At 28.9% G+C, this 15,916-nt stretch overlaps 6 protein-coding genes across 8 annotated transcripts; 5 read left to right on the top strand and 1 right to left on the bottom strand.

Moving 5' to 3' along the window:
- Nucleotides 1-1,708: 1,708 nt before the first annotated feature.
- On the top strand, nucleotides 1,709-4,060 carry LOC128953866 (centromere protein J-like). The gene is made up of 4 exons (XM_054299395.1): nucleotides 1,709-3,375; nucleotides 3,465-3,535; nucleotides 3,619-3,814; nucleotides 3,871-4,060. The coding sequence occupies exons 1-4, from the start codon at nucleotides 1,840-1,842 to the stop codon at nucleotides 4,018-4,020; spliced, it is 1,953 nt and encodes a 650-aa protein (XP_054155370.1). The 5' UTR covers nucleotides 1,709-1,839; the 3' UTR covers nucleotides 4,021-4,060.
- A 176-nt stretch (nucleotides 4,061-4,236) lies between these two features.
- Nucleotides 4,237-5,557, bottom strand: LOC128953735 (39S ribosomal protein L44, mitochondrial-like; the record flags this gene model as incomplete). The annotated part of the gene is made up of 5 exons (XM_054299254.1): nucleotides 5,340-5,557; nucleotides 5,026-5,283; nucleotides 4,876-4,960; nucleotides 4,493-4,796; nucleotides 4,237-4,415 (listed from the first exon to the last, which is right to left on the bottom strand). Coding segments are annotated over exons 1-5 (1,038 nt in total), but the record flags the coding sequence as incomplete, so codon positions are not given.
- A 201-nt stretch (nucleotides 5,558-5,758) lies between these two features.
- On the top strand, nucleotides 5,759-6,901 carry LOC128953733 (tRNA wybutosine-synthesizing protein 2 homolog). Its single transcript, XM_054299253.1, has 4 exons — nucleotides 5,759-5,864; nucleotides 5,953-6,124; nucleotides 6,193-6,785; nucleotides 6,894-6,901. Exons 1-4 carry the CDS (start codon nucleotides 5,759-5,761, stop codon nucleotides 6,899-6,901), a joined length of 879 nt encoding a protein of 292 aa, XP_054155228.1.
- Nucleotides 6,902-9,004: 2,103 nt separating this feature from the next.
- On the top strand, nucleotides 9,005-11,516 carry LOC128953732 (uncharacterized). Its single transcript, XM_054299252.1, has 4 exons — nucleotides 9,005-9,282; nucleotides 9,355-9,504; nucleotides 9,634-9,802; nucleotides 11,387-11,516. The coding sequence occupies exons 1-4, from the start codon at nucleotides 9,216-9,218 to the stop codon at nucleotides 11,514-11,516; spliced, it is 516 nt and encodes a 171-aa protein (XP_054155227.1). The 5' UTR covers nucleotides 9,005-9,215.
- On the top strand, nucleotides 11,345-14,077 carry LOC128953660 (uncharacterized). Of its 3 annotated transcripts, XM_054299173.1 has the most exons (9): nucleotides 11,347-11,562; nucleotides 11,673-11,744; nucleotides 11,837-11,912; nucleotides 12,344-12,523; nucleotides 12,719-12,916; nucleotides 13,112-13,192; nucleotides 13,320-13,499; nucleotides 13,581-13,622; nucleotides 13,853-14,077. In XM_054299173.1, the coding sequence occupies exons 2-9, from the start codon at nucleotides 11,679-11,681 to the stop codon at nucleotides 13,921-13,923; spliced, it is 894 nt and encodes a 297-aa protein (XP_054155148.1). In that variant the 5' UTR covers nucleotides 11,347-11,562; nucleotides 11,673-11,678; the 3' UTR covers nucleotides 13,924-14,077. The 3 variants fall into 3 exon arrangements, with proteins under 3 accessions (XP_054155149.1, XP_054155148.1, XP_054155147.1); XM_054299172.1 differs by having other exon boundaries at nucleotides 11,347-11,744; XM_054299174.1 differs by lacking the exon at nucleotides 13,112-13,192 and having other exon boundaries at nucleotides 11,345-11,744.
- Nucleotides 14,078-14,318: 241 nt separating this feature from the next.
- On the top strand, nucleotides 14,319-15,708 carry LOC128953731 (smoothelin-like protein 1). The gene is made up of 4 exons (XM_054299251.1): nucleotides 14,319-14,467; nucleotides 14,940-15,030; nucleotides 15,361-15,512; nucleotides 15,582-15,708. Exons 1-4 carry the CDS (start codon nucleotides 14,319-14,321, stop codon nucleotides 15,706-15,708), a joined length of 519 nt encoding a protein of 172 aa, XP_054155226.1.
- Nucleotides 15,709-15,916: the final 208 nt, after the last annotated feature.

Below are 15,916 nucleotides of genomic sequence, written 5' to 3'. Positions count from 1 at the left end.
AGATATATGACCAGAGAATTGAAACGGAAGGCCTAAGAAATCACTGTTTTTAAAAGTCAATAGTTTGCTGGACATAGACTTCTCAATGTCACCATTAATGTTGAGTGAGTCACTTGACTGATCCACTGTCTTCTCATACGGAAGAGGTAGTGAATCACAAGAAAAGTCAGTCGATGTACTCTCAAACTGTACATCACTTAATTGATCATTAGTTGGACTTTTAGAAGATGAACGACTGACCAATTCATCACTGGATACAAGTGTATCGCTGATAACCTCTTCAGACATTTTTGGTGAAGACTTAGAATCATTGATTTGATTCAAATGAATGGCTTGTTGTCTGTCATTAGCTGTTTGATTGCTAATTGATTGGTCGGATGAGCTCTGGTTAGCTGATGAACAAGCTATCGATGTCGAGGAAATGTGAGCCTTGTTTTTACTCACACAACAACCCATTTGTTGATATAGTTATTATCAATAGTCGACAATATATTAGTTATAAGTAATAATAATAATAATACTAAAGTGTCTGAAATTATATTGAAATAAAATTTACGTAAATTTAATCAAAAATTGGTTTTCATTTGATATTTCTGAGTAAAAGTATATCAATTAAAGTAATATTCTATTAATTATAATTCAATTCAATATACAGTACTCTCGTTCACACATTTATAGTGTTCTAATAAATAGAGAGACATATAATAGTAGTATTGATAGAGTTTTACTAACAATCTATTGATTCAATTGCAATACATTCGGTATATTTAACGCATTGATTGTTGAAGTTTGACGCGCGATGTTATAGTCATTAAGTTTATGATAAATACAGTACTATTTTATTACTTTATTTAAGTTATGTTAGGGTGGATGTGGATGTGGAGGGTTAGGAAGTAGTGTGTGGGGAGGGAAGGAACGGTAGGTGAGGGATGGTTTCTAAAACTTGTTAAATTGTCATTTTAACAGCGTTCACAACTTGAACAACAAATGCGTTACATATACCGAATCTGTTCCCATTCGGTATATGTAAACCATTTGTTGTTCAAGTTTTAAACGCTTATAAAATAACAATTTAAAAGTTTTAGATACCAACCCTAACCTCCAGTTCCTTCCCTTCCTAACCCTCCACACCCACCCCAACCTAACCTAACATAAAATAAATTAATAAAATAGTACTATATTTGTCATAAACTTAATGGTTATAGCAGTGCGCGTGAAACTACAACAAATGGATTACATATACAGAACTTTAGCCAAACATTGTACTGAAAAGTGTTACCTCAACCAAGACACTTACCTCCCAATTCAACACCACTACCTAACCCTTCCACACACACACCCTAACACTTCCTAACCTCACCACCCATTCCACCCCAAACTAACTTAACTAAAAGGAAAATAAAATGAAAAACATTTAATATTTTAGTTAACAATTGTTTCGTGCGATATGTATGTAATTTAATGCATTTGATTGCATGCATTAAAACGATGTATTTTAGTAGAGAATTATAATCTAGATTTAAGCGAAAAATTAAAACAAAGTTTGAAAACAAAGTTTGAAATCAAAGTCACAAACAAATGACAAATAATTATCTAATAATTTATCAAATTATTAATCAATTGAATAATAATATGAATTCGCTATGAATTCAAATAATGCGCTTAAAGTATATAATGAATGGAAAAGTCAACCAATGAAACCATTGTTTGTCTCTTTGAATGTTTGCGCCAATTGTTTACATAATTATTGACACAATTATTGATATAATAGTTAACTTAATATTTAATTGATTGATATTTTGGTGATTAAGTCATCAATAGTTTTGTGACAACTAATGGATGGATACAACATTTGATCGCTTTGTAGACGAGTGGACACATGTATGGCAACAAATCATGGATAAGTTGATTGAGTTGAAAGAGTGGCAACAAATGCAAGAAGAAGTGATTCAAAGGATTCACACCAATCGCCAAATGAAACCAATAAATGAAGAAGACGTTGATTCTGATCCAGTCGTTGACAATAACTCACACATAAAACAGTTATTACAACCAATAGATAAACAAATGAAAACATGTTTTAGTGATGAATCTGTTGAAGACGTGAGAGCAGATGATAATGATTTCAATATAAGTCAGACGAGTGATAACATTAGTTTTAACCAATCATTTGCTGAAGATTCGGTAGTTGTTCCCGGAATTGATGGCAAAAATGTCAAGACATTCGAACAATTACTTGATCTCAGACTTAATGGCCAAAAAACTGACGAATCGGTGGAAACAATACAAAATAAACCGAAAAAACCTTTTCTTCGTAAAGGAGAAGGAGTTAAGAGATTTGCGCCGAAAAATAGTGGCAAAAAACGGACAACAATTACCAAAGTATTACCAGAAAGTGATAATAAGTTATTGGAAATAAAGACTTTTGTCCGTAAAGTAGATACAAATGTTTTAAATAAAGTGAACACAAATAGACATCAATTTAGAAAATGCAATAAAAATGAAGAAAAACCACAAATGAAGAAACCTGTGAACAAACCAGTTATGCCATTGACTACTAAATTGGATAAAAACCACAAATCAGTTGTAATCACCAGAAATGCTCCGACAGTTATTCAAGATTTAGACGATAGCGACGAAGTATTGTTTGATTGTTTGCAAAAAATTTATGAAAACATATCAATTGATGACAATTCAATTGATGAACAACTAAAAGACAAAGACATAAACGAATTACAAGATTTACTCAAAAAAATTGAATTAAAAAAGAAAAATCTTAAGCAAAGTTGTAGTGATAGTAATGGATTTATTGGTGCTAACGATAGACAAGTAACTGCTGAATATACAAGACATTTGCCGGTTAAGAAAGAGGTCAAGAAAAGAGTTCATTGGAGGTCTCAAGATATTGAAGAAATTGATAGTGAGGAACAATCATCAGATTCATGTGAATTATCTGAACCAAAATGTGGCGCTTATTCTTCAGCACTTAAACATCAAATCAATGATCTTGAAGAACGGTTAACGAGATTGAAAAATAGTAGTAAAGAGAAAATATCGGATAAAATACTTACAAAACCACAATCAGTCGATTCAGATATTTTGAGTCCAATCAGTAATGAACTTAAGAAACTGACGGAACAGATTGAAAAACTAAACAAAAAGATGATTAGTATTGAGTCGAAATCATTTGATTTATTTAGCGGTCAAAAACATGAAAAGACAAATCTTAAGCAAAATGTTAAAGTGTTTCCCATCAGAAGTGAAAAGACTTTGACAACCAATGGACACAATATATCAGTGAATGAAAGACAAACTGATACTACAATTAATTTTCCAAATGGAGATAAAATGACTGTTTCTAAAGATAATACAATTGTATTTAATTTAATATACATTGAAATTATAATTACTGTAATAAGTWCTATAWATTTGTTATTTTATTTTACCTGTAATTCAATTTATAGTTCTACACCTTTGCTAACGGTGCCACTCAAACAACATATCCGGATGGCCTCAAAATCATTGATTTCCCGAAGTACCGTAATTTTTAATCACTCATTAATTTTTAATTATATAATATACCGATAATTATATCACATCTAAACGATTTTTAAATAGTGGTCAGTCAGAGAAAATACATAAGAATGGTGTCAAACATATCACTTATGCCAATGGTTTGCAGCGAATTATAAACCCCGACAGTTCTGAAGAAGTTCGTATGACTGATGGAACCGTTTGGAGAATACATTCGGATGGCTCTGAAGTATTAGAGTTTGCGAACGGAGACCGAGAGATTAGAACCGATAAGTTTAAGGTATGACTTCTTCACTTATTATATACCATTAGATGATTGCAAACATTGTGTTTCAGAGAAGAGAGTATTCAAATGGAAATATGAAAACAATATATTCTGACGGAACTGAAGAAACCCGTTATGTTTGTGGAAGACTTAGGATTAAAGACAGATTCGGTAATCTTATGGTCGACTCAATGGTCAGACATTTAAATCAACACATTTAATGAAGTGATTGAATTTAAAGTGAATTAACCGGTAATTATTCGGCCAATTGATTGAATTATATTTTATTATTATAACTATTTTACAGTACTGTATATATAAATATTTTTTATCATATATTTATTTTGTATAAAATGTTTACTTCATAAATATGACATTATCTAAAATATACTTAATTAAATGTTTTGCAAAAGTTGTTTAGTTTTTATATTATTATTCAATGAATTTGGTGACCATTCACTTAAATAAAGCGATTCACGTTTTGTTTGACTCAAATCAATATCATAAGCTTTGGGACCAAATTTGAATAACATCTGAGAAGTCTTTAAATGAAATAGATTTCTGAGTGCATCTAAGTCTGCCATTTGTTTGGCCAACTCTATTGTCTCTCCCGGTGCTATAAAATGTATACATTATGTTATTAGTAAATACTATACTTTAAATAAAAATAAACAAGAAATCAGATGGACTTACCCGAACCAATTAATTGTTTGTCTACATAAATGCCGACCACATAACAGGCCTCAATAGTACCGGAAGCGCTTTCCCGAAGCAATCTATACTCGGGTTCTGATAGTTGTTGTCGATTAAGAATATTTCTTAATTGAAACTTCGGATTAGGGATTTGCCATATTTCGAGGACGTCTTTGTTTAGTATATAAGTTAATATGAAATCTAATACAAAATTATTAGCCTTTTTCACTCCATTATCTTCAGCAATAGCACCGACAATGGAAAGTGTAGTCTTTGCTAATGAGGACTCTTTTGGTGGAAAGTCCTTAACAATGAATTAAATATTATTTTGATTGCAGTAATCATATATAGTTTTTTTAATGACTTATTATTAATATTTTTACCTCACATAAGACCAAATCAATACAACCGATCCATTTGGCGACATCTGAAAGCACTTCTTCAGACATCAGATAATCATAGATCGCTCTGAAAATCGCATATTTATTAAAATATCATTTACGGTATTTATTTTTAAAAAAATATTTAAATACTGTATTCCTTCCTCAGGAAGTCGCGGCAGAAAATGTCTTAAATATGGTTTGATATAAGAGTTACAAATATTTTGTCCAATTTGTATGAAATGATTGTTATCCTTGACATTGATGGAGACATCACTAATACCGAGTTGTTGTCGTTGTTTGACTTCTTTGTCGACATACGACTGATGAGTGAACGCAATCTTAAGACTTTCTTCGCTGATATTTTCATGAAGTCGTTGATTGAAAGCAAACAGTTCTGCCTTAATGTTCCTATGAATCAAAGTTAACACATAAGAAGTGGTCACCAATTGATTATTAATTCATACCATTCTTGTTTAGTATTGCGATGAAAAAGTGGTGATTTAACGGCATTCAACAGTCGGCTCCTGTTATACATCAACTTTAGTGTCTTCTCGTACCATAACTTAAACGTCCGATTGGCCACCAATTGATTGTTTGGCCTCATTTGTAATAACCGATTGACTGATCCTCGCGAATGAAGAGTTATCCGACTCAGTGATGCCATCATTGATGTCATGTCTGTAGTCAAAGACAGTGATGTCTCAAATGATGTGACAAATTGTGACAAACAAGAGATTAATGAATATATCAGTCATTGAAATGTATGGCAAAACACAACACAATAACACATGACTTGAATTCAAAACATTACAACAAAACACATGTTTTCAAACATTTGACTCTCACTTCACTTCAGAGATAATTCATTGACTATTAATAACAAATGAGTGTCAATACAGTTGGATCTGATGGATGTGATGGCTATAAAATGCGTTATAATCGACACAATGATCTCGTCATTATCGACGACAAGGTTTACACCGATTTCGGTAAATTTATTTTATCTTAAGTTAATTTTATTTATTTTTAATTATTTTTTAAATATTATCCTATATTTTGACAATTATTGTGAATAAGTTGGCGGTGAAGATAATGCCAGCGATAAACTGATAAACCAATTATGTGAGAAACTTAATTGCAAACGATTGGCTGTCAAGAGTAGGATCACATCGGATGACTTCAGGACACCAAATGTACGGCTTGTTAGAGGAGACAACTCGTGGGTCAAACACAAAGACAACGGAATTATGTATAAAATGCATTGATTTTGAATGTATTTGTTGTGATATTTACTAAATATGTTTTATATGACATTAGTTACACTTTTGATGTAAGAAAATGTATGTTTAGTTTCGGTAACATTAAAGAAAAGCTAAGAGTGTCACGACTTGACTGCACCGGTGAGACAATTGTGGACTTATTTGCCGGAATCGGTTACTTTACACTTGTTTTTGCTGTTCATTGCAATCCACAACTGATCCATTGCTGCGAATGGAATCCAAACTCTATTACAGCACTTGAGAAAAACCTGGAACTGAATCGAGTGTCCAATAAATGTATTGTTCATTTCGGTGACAATCGAGACGTGTGTCCCGAGAGTGTTGCCGATCGGGTCTATATGGGACTGATTCCTACATCACTGGAAAGTCTTGAGATAGCCTGTCGTGCGCTTCAAAAGGACAGTCATAAACGCATTTTACATATTCATGAAAACGTCTCACATTTTGGTTGCAAAACTAAATCAGATATTAAGATAATTTGGAACAATTGGGCTCAAGAATTATGTGCAAAAATATCTCAAATTATGTCATCAATACACTTGAATACTGAATGGTTTGTCGAAGTTTTAGATATTAATAAAGTTAAGTCTTATGCGCCCCGTATTGACCACTTGGTGGTCGATATTAAGTGTAATTTAATTAATTCACAAAATTAATTGTATTTTTATTTGATATAATGTAATATAATATTTGTAAAATTTATTTTTTAATAAATTATTTATTAATTAAAATATTGAGATAATTGAGTGCAATATTGAATGAGTAAAGCAATTGTTTGTCAAGTCATGAGTATCTGTCTGAGCGCTTGACTCAGACAACCAAACAAATCAATAAAAACCAGTGTCGACACTAAACCGTGCGATACTATGCTATAAATATCATAATCATTGTGTTAAAAAAACATATATTTTATTAAATAATTTATAACTTATGTTTATTTAGATAAAATTGATAAATATTGAAGAATGTTAGATATAATTATAAAATATGCGATAAACTATTTGCAGGAATCGGTTTGAATTTATGAATCAATGGGCAGTTGTATGGGTCGGTGTGCCTGTCGGGTGCAGAAATGTTTTTGTTGTACCGGTAATTGCATTATATTTTGGACCAATTTAAAGGACTCAATCACTAGAAGACAAAGACATACGATGAGTGGTCAGACATTTGCTATGAGAAGACATAGTTCTTCAAATACGATTGAATTTGAAAATCTTATGTTTGAATTCAATCTTCCTGTGAGTGATAGAGTATTCTGTTTTGTTGAACAATATGTCATTGATTTAAGTGATATATTAATTAACTAAATATTTTAGGAATTGTCGGCATCTGTAATACCAATTCAAACCACGAGGTATGTCATCAATTCAATCATTAATAACATACATATTAAGCATTAGATTGTAATTTATTATCAAATTCTTGATTCATAAGTTCATTGACTTATATTAGTCTTAATAATAGGATTCTGTATTCTTAGTGATAAAAACTATATATAAATAATTACTGACTAAAAATATACTCAAAATTAGTAACAATTTTTGTTTAAATTGCAATAAATTTTTTAAAAATTCGTTTTTTACGACAAACCTCTACTAAACCTCAACCTTCAGTCTTATAAAAATACAGCGAAATTGTGAAACGCCTTCACTTAATGATTGCCAAAATAATACAGAAAGTCGAGAGTCAGTCAAACAACAAATTATATCTCAAACAACTATTTTTAACGAGAAATTTACATAATTTTAAAATTACTTATTCTTTTAATTTAATCAAAAACTTTTTTTTATAATGAATTCTTTCCAACAATTTTTTTGTCACTAAATTTAAAGCCACAAGACTTGGCTATTAACTGAAGATCACTACAAACCAAATGTAAGAATCATAAGAATAGTCAAAAGAATATTCTGTTTTAAATGCAATTGTTTTTAATTATATTAACATTTTTGATATAATTTCATTTGAAATGTCAAGAATCTTATTGTTGACAAATCAATGTCTTTAAACTTTGCAAATCCTTTGACATTTGACAACACAATGGATGAGAGGTCTTGTGAATTGCCATTAATTGATGCATTAATAACACAAACAACGCATTTAAAAAGCAAAAGTGATTTATCAGATATGAGAGAGAAGTCCTCTTTAGGCGGCTCTTCATCTCTGGGAGAACTTCAGTGGGAAAATGAGATATTAAGCGATGACTTCATTATAAATGGACAAAACGATACTGACTTAGAATGGGATCACTTTCAAGAAGATTGTTATGCACTTCAAAATCAAACCCAACAACTAATTCATGAGATCGAGCTATTGACTAATCCATCGTTTAACAATTTACCATGATCATTTTATTATTAAATATAATATATCCATACATTTTTTAATTTATTGCCTTTTTATATATAAAGCGATAGTTTTGTGATATATTTTTGTTACAAATCTTAATAAATTAATACGAATTCTATTAAATAATGTATTTATAAAATTTTTAAACACTATTTTGTTATATACTGTATATATGATATATATATATATATATATATATTTATGTATATATTAGATATTAAAGCCAAGAATTTAATTTATTTAAGCGTTAAAAAAGCAAAAAAAAATATTTGAAAAAACTAGATTTGATAAGATATATAATACTAAATGACAATTATTTAGTAAAAATGTTATGTTTGTCTAAATGTCTTTTATATTTATATTATAACTTTTTTTTGAAAAAATGTAAGAATACAGAGGCTTTTATTCAAATGAAAATATCCCTGAATTTGAATTTTATTTATAACGAGCTCTGGCTTTACATATGTGATGATATGCCTTAAACCTACATTCAATGTAACTATGAGTTTCGTATTTCATTTCTATGTTGACATACCTGTGCCGCCCTACCTGTGCTACACATGAAACACACCCAACATTTGTTTTGTCACATTAGCTTCAATTTGAATCCGTCCGTAAAATGTCTTAAATTTAACTAATAATTAATATATTTGTAATTTTATATATAAATTAACCCCAATTTGATGTATAATTGACATATAATTTGAACACACAATGAAAGTAAACCATTTGGCGAATCTCTTGTTGATAATCTCTACGATCTCATCGGTGATCATCAGTGGTACTAATTATGTCAAATCCTATGATTTGTAGTTATTTTTAAATAAAAAATAACTTTTTTTCTGTTGTATAGTGTCGTCCATAAGTTGCTATCAATGCGAAAGTAATAGTGAATTAGATTGCGCTGAAAAGTTTGATGCGGACACCACTGAATTGCTACCCAAACCATGCAATCACGTGTTTGAGGCCCGATATTGTATTAAATCTACGGGAATGTTTGAAGGCATCTATTTTTGTCATATATTTATTAATTCATTATTTTACAAACTTTATTTCAAAATTATATGCGCAAACATTTTATTATTTATTAATTCAAAAAAATTTTTTTATAAATTCAAAAATCAAATTTTAGGTAAAATCGGTACAAAAAGATTTTGCTCGTCACGTGATTTCGGCGATTACTGCGATTATGTCCGCCGACCGGGAGATGAAAGAGACTACAGAAGCTGTATATTCACGTGTTCTTCGGACGACTGCAATCACTCGACCCATACATATGTCTCACATTTTTTGTTAATAACGTCTACTATTTATTGTTTTTACTTAATTTTATCAAATTTTAGTTAATTACTAAAACTAAATAATTAAACAAATTATATCACAATTTTGTAAATATTTCTATTTTATACAATATTAATATTTCTAATACTTTGCTCACAATTTTGAAGTGTTATTTAAAATAAATAAAAAAATAATATAATAAATATAATTATATTGTATAAAGTTTATTCATATAATTTTATACTATTATTAATATTAGTTTAAAATAGTCACTAATTTAGTGAATTGTATCTTAATTTTTAATTTGTTTTCAATTTTTAATTACAATTGTAACAAACAATTAGGTTTAGGTTAGTATAACTTAAAATAGGCACATCTCATCATTAGTTATTAATTATAGTTTAAACTATTATAAAAAAAACTTAAGTAATCTGATATTTTTACATTGTTTTTATTGCTGTATCCATACAATTGAAAAGTTTTTTTCTTTAATAACATAAATGCTATTAAATATAAGTATAGATATTGTAATTCAATTTTATAACCTATGAATTCTATTGCTATTTGTTAGATCCACGTAATAAAATGTGTATCAATAGTTAACACGTGCAACAATACTCTCTCTCTCTCAATCTATCTCTTTACTAGACAATGCTTTCACGCGCTATATAATTATATTATAGTTTATATTTTATTTATTTTTTATTTAATAAATTAAAATTATTAATAATCGCGCGACACATCAAAAGTAATTGTTTGCGTCACACAAATTTGATACAAACATTGAACAAATTATATAGTAGTATAGATTTGTTTATTCATAAAATAATTATTTAAGATTTTATATGTGTTTCTAAATGAGTTAAATATAATGTATATATATATTAAATATATTCTACATTACTATATATATAAATATATATTTTACAGTATATATAATGTATATATATATTATTTTTAGATTTAAATATAGTTAATTTTAGAGTAAATGAAATGTCTGTACTATCAATAATAGCTAATTAGTTATATATATATATATAATTTTGTGAATTGTTATATCAATAACACAAAAGTATTTTAATGTGTCTCTAAAATAGCGTAATCTTTAACAAGAATCAAATGGCAAATAAAATCAAATAATTTTTCATTTTGTTTAATATTGTTTGATTGATGACATGCTGTGAACTTAATACATAAAGTCTATAATAGTATTAACATTTGTACTAATAATAAATATATTAATAAATGCAATACCAGTGAGAATATAAAGATGTAATAAAGTATATCTCAATAATTGTAAATATTTGAAAAGTTGTGTTTAAAAGTTAAAAAATATTGAAAATAAAATAAATTGAGAATTCTTTGATCGAAAATACCTTTTGGTTTAGAGGGCCGGCAACTGAGCGCCTGTATGTATGTATATATATATGCAAACCTAAACGTTGACTCATTTGTGATAATTATTTATAGCATGTAATGGTTGTTCACATCCAACACTTCCATATATATTCAGAGACGACTAAAACTTGAGTTTTATTTCAACAATTATGAGCTCTGAATGCTAAGAGATAAACTCAGTAAGAGTTGGATGACTACCAAAATAGTGATCCCAAAGCCGTCCCACAAATTGATGTGTTTTTGGTTGAGTATTACGGAGTGTTTGGGCAGAATCGCACCGACTGTCAGAAAATATATTTTCTTATTATAGCATTTTTAGCTCTCAGTCCTCAATAAAATTTTGATTTTATATCCAGACGTTTAGTAATTTTAGTTATCAAAAGTAATTCATATCTCTTGTGAACCCATTTTTTTGTACACTAAATATTATAAAAATATTAATATTAACTCTTTTACTGTAATACAACTATTATAACAAAAATATTCTTGTAGTTGAAAATGGGTGACATTGAACAAGAGATCAATTTGGATGAAATTACTGATGAAAGCGTTTTGCAAAATCTGGTAAGACTTGTGAATCAAATATTATTGAAGACAACTGTTCAGACCATTTGTTTTGGCACTTGTGTTATATGTTGTGATATTCTGACCAATAGCTCGACCAAACTGAGGATATCGACGACCGAAAGGCCATTAGAGCCCGAATTCAAGAGTTAAGGTCTGTTGAAAAAGGTATGACTTTTCATATTATTTTTTTTGGTCTTTTAATACTTGTGTTTCAAAACTAACATTTGTTTATATCATAAGTTTTTTATAATTTGCAATTTATTAATGTGTTTTTAAAATAATGATAGCAAAAAATTTGAAGTTAAAGTTATTATTAATTTGAATATAATTTATTTCTGATCTTAAGTGCTATCGATTGCATTATAATTTATTAAATAATGTTTCGGTAGTTTAGTTTTAATTATAATGTGTGTCATAATTACTCTACAAATATCAATAATCTTTGCATTTGTATAAAGAAATTAAATACAATTACTTAATGAATAGTAATGAGTATTAACTGAAAAATGCAATCAAATAGTAGTTAACTTGAGTTCAGAAGTCGAGTGACTACTGATTGACAAATTGTTTGCCAATATATCTGTATTATCCGATAGCGCGAAGGGAAGAGAAATTGAATAAATTGACGAATAGTAGAGAAGAAAGACTTCAACAGAAACAGAAAGAGGCAAACGATCAGAAAATGAGAACAATGGCTATGTATGACTCTATGGCTAAGTCTTCACCCGCCGGTGGCAACAAAGTCATGGATATTGGCATTTATAAGAACTTAGATGGTTAGACATTCAGACATTTTATTTGATTATTAGACTTAGATTTCATTAGATCCACTCTTTAGCTAAACATTCCTTTAATAATTCAATTCCTTTTATGGTATATATAATTCCCGATATGACATAAAAATGATAAATTGAAAAAACAAACGATCATTTTGTTAACTTTGGTAACTAATGCCTGTATCTAATCTAAAGCAACCCCTCCCGGAACACCTACCGGTTCACTATCTGGAATAAAATCAAGTGATTTAGTTGAGGATGCATTGCGTTCGAGACAAAGAGCGGCCGAAGATAGAAAGAAGCGAATGTTGGCCGCATTCGATGCGGCCGCGAGATCGGGACCTGCGGGCAGTTTACGGGAAGTCAATTTCGATGCATTTAAAAAAGCTGATGGTAATGATTATATCAATTTTGCTTATCTACATATAAACAATGATTGTAATTATATGTATTATCAATTGATGTCTAAACTGCAATGTCTTTCCATTAAATTAATTGTTTTCAATGATTTTCTTTCTCTAATTCTGTCATCTTTTATATGTCGTGTCATTCCTCTCCTGTAAATGTTTTGTCATTACAATACGTTAGTCTCTGAATATGATCCCGAGTTTAAACCCGATGGCGGCGCTACTTTTGGTAGCTCTGGTGGTGTGGCAAAGGTTTCAAAGGGTGGGTAGAGATTGAGGACTAGTATTGCTAATAATGCCTAAAAACTAGTGATGGCTTGCGTTGTGTTGACTTTTGATCAATTGAATTCTGTGACCGAATATTAAAACAATCATTTTTCGACAAACAGTCTCATTATCACAACCGGGAACTCCTTCAACTCCTGGATTTCCCGGAGGATTACATTTTCCCAAAGTTGATGCCGAACCGGATGCCATGGAACGGATGATTCGTGCCCGACAAGAGGAGGCCGAGGCCCGCAAGAAAAAAACTTTGGCCGCCTATGACATCGTTGCCAAACAGGGCGCAGGTCTGTCATCATTGTCTCCAACTTCTCATTTAACTCTAGCTCTCATTTAATATATATATCACTATTTGATTTCAACTAAAGGTCCAAAACTTGTTTGCTTAGAGGAGTTCAAAGATATTGACAGTAAGCACATTAACCGGTCATTTAATCAACATTTTGTGTGCTTTAAGTGTTTCAAAATTCAAATAAAAATTTAAAAATTATAATTTACAATAAATATATGAATTATAATTTTTATGAAAAATAGGTTAATATGACACAAATGTAATTAAAGCACACTTAATGTTGAAGTATTAAAATAGTAAAAAGTGACTAAATTTTAATGAAAAACTATGTTTTTGTGTGAATGACAGTCAAGAATCACAATATAGGGACAAACTATTCATCGTCTGCTGGATTTACCGGAGGAATCGCCAGATCCTAATCAGTCAAAAGTGTTGACCACAACATCGATAACAAATTCATGTTTCTATTTAAAACAAAAACTACTGATTACCGAAAAAATGTCAATTATATTATATTATGACTGATATTTATGAATTATTATGCAATATATTAATAATAACTTTATTATTATGAAACAAATAAATTAAGCATTAAATATAAGAATGAGTGAAATGAATTTTTTGCTATCACTTTACCATTAGGTTTTCATTTGTTTTAAAATTGCTTTTTCTGCTTTATTATTGTAATTGTATTAATCAAATGTATTTAACAATTTTGTATTAAAAATATCTAAATATTTTTTTTTGTTTTTTTTGTTTACTTCAAGAGATATTAAATTTTTTCAAATATATTAACAATCAAATTTAATAAACAATGATTTTTATAGAGACAGAGCAAAAACAAATAGAGAAACGGACTGATTTAGAAGTGGGATCCACTTCCAGTGGAGTCGGATCCACTTCCAGTGTTACCATTACTAAGTCGGTCACAACTTCTTCATGTACTTCAAGTACACAAAAGAAGTAAGTTTTATATAAACTAAAGACTTACTTTATATCACAAATTTTATAACAATCTTAAACTGTAAAAACTTGAGACTTAAAATGTATTTTAATGTATTATTAAATGTTACAATAATGAAACTATTAAAGTGTTTTCTAATTAAAAAACTCAAAAAATTTAATTTTGATATTTTGTTGTCAATCTCGTAATGTATAATAATTAGTATAAAAATTATTTAAAACAAAAAAGACTAATCAATTATTTAATAGTATTGTAATTCAAATGCATTCAAAAATAAATTTAGTAAAACACTTATTCATTCATATGCTAAAAAAATGTTTTGGTTTTGATTTTAATAAGCAATTTTAATACTAAATAAGTTATACATTCACTATTAAAATTAAAGTGGAAACTTATAAATCAAAATTAATAAATCCAATAACATATTAATTGTAGTGATTTTTTAAAATATAATGTAAATTGTTTTATTAGTTTTAAATCTGGTGGTGGAGTAGCCAGAAGTGGCAGCGATATAAAGGATATGTTGATTAGATGGTCGAGGGCTAAGACCAAGGAGTACGAGGTATTCACATATTAATTAATTTGTTATAAATGTAATATAAAAATAAAATGTAACCAAAAAAATAAAGTTTACAAACTTATTAATAAACATAAAAATGTCAAGAATTAAAGTTTTGCAGACAATTAAAAACATTAGACATTTGCAATGATTTAATTATAACACAGAATTCAAGGATAATATGTTTTTGTATAATGTCTTTCAATGTTTGTCATATGTTTATCTGTGAGAGACTATTAAAAGTTAAATATAATTTATAGAGAATTTATGTATAATATTATAATAATACTGTAATAAAAAAATGTTGAAATAATAATAAATAAATGCCAACAGAATGTGAATATCGAGAATTTTTCTGGCAGTTGGGCCGATGGACTCGCATTTGCCGCACTCATACACCACTTCTTTCCCGATGCCTATGACTTTAAAGAGTTGGACTCAAAGAATAGACGCCGAAACTTTGAACTGGCCTTCAAAACGGCTGAGTATTAGTTTTATTAGTTTACTTGAAGTTATTGAAAGTTAAAATTAAATAAATATTTGTTTTTATTTAGGGAAAGGGCTGATATATACCCATTGATAGATCCGGAGGATATGGTTGCCATGAAAGACAAACCCGATTGGAAATGTGTGTTCACTTATGTTCAGAGTATTTACCGCAAACTCTATGATAAACCTTAAGTTATATTATATTTACGGTTTTGTTGCTTAGGGTTAGGATTTATAATAATGCAATAATTTATTATTATATTTATATACTATATTTGCTATTATTTTTTGAGCTTATTTATCAAAATATCACATTATCTATGTTAATGCAACAAATGATTGAATTTTATTGTTATTAATGGTTTACAGTAAATAATTATATTATTTAAATATATTAAAA

Source organism: Oppia nitens, unplaced genomic scaffold, assembly GCF_028296485.1.
Source record: "Oppia nitens isolate AA-2021 unplaced genomic scaffold, nextdenovo-longstitch-racon4-pilon3 scaffold23_pilon_pilon_pilon, whole genome shotgun sequence".
NCBI lineage: Eukaryota > Metazoa > Arthropoda > Arachnida > Sarcoptiformes > Oppiidae > Oppia > Oppia nitens.
This window is presented reverse-complemented; position numbering and strand designations above follow the sequence as displayed.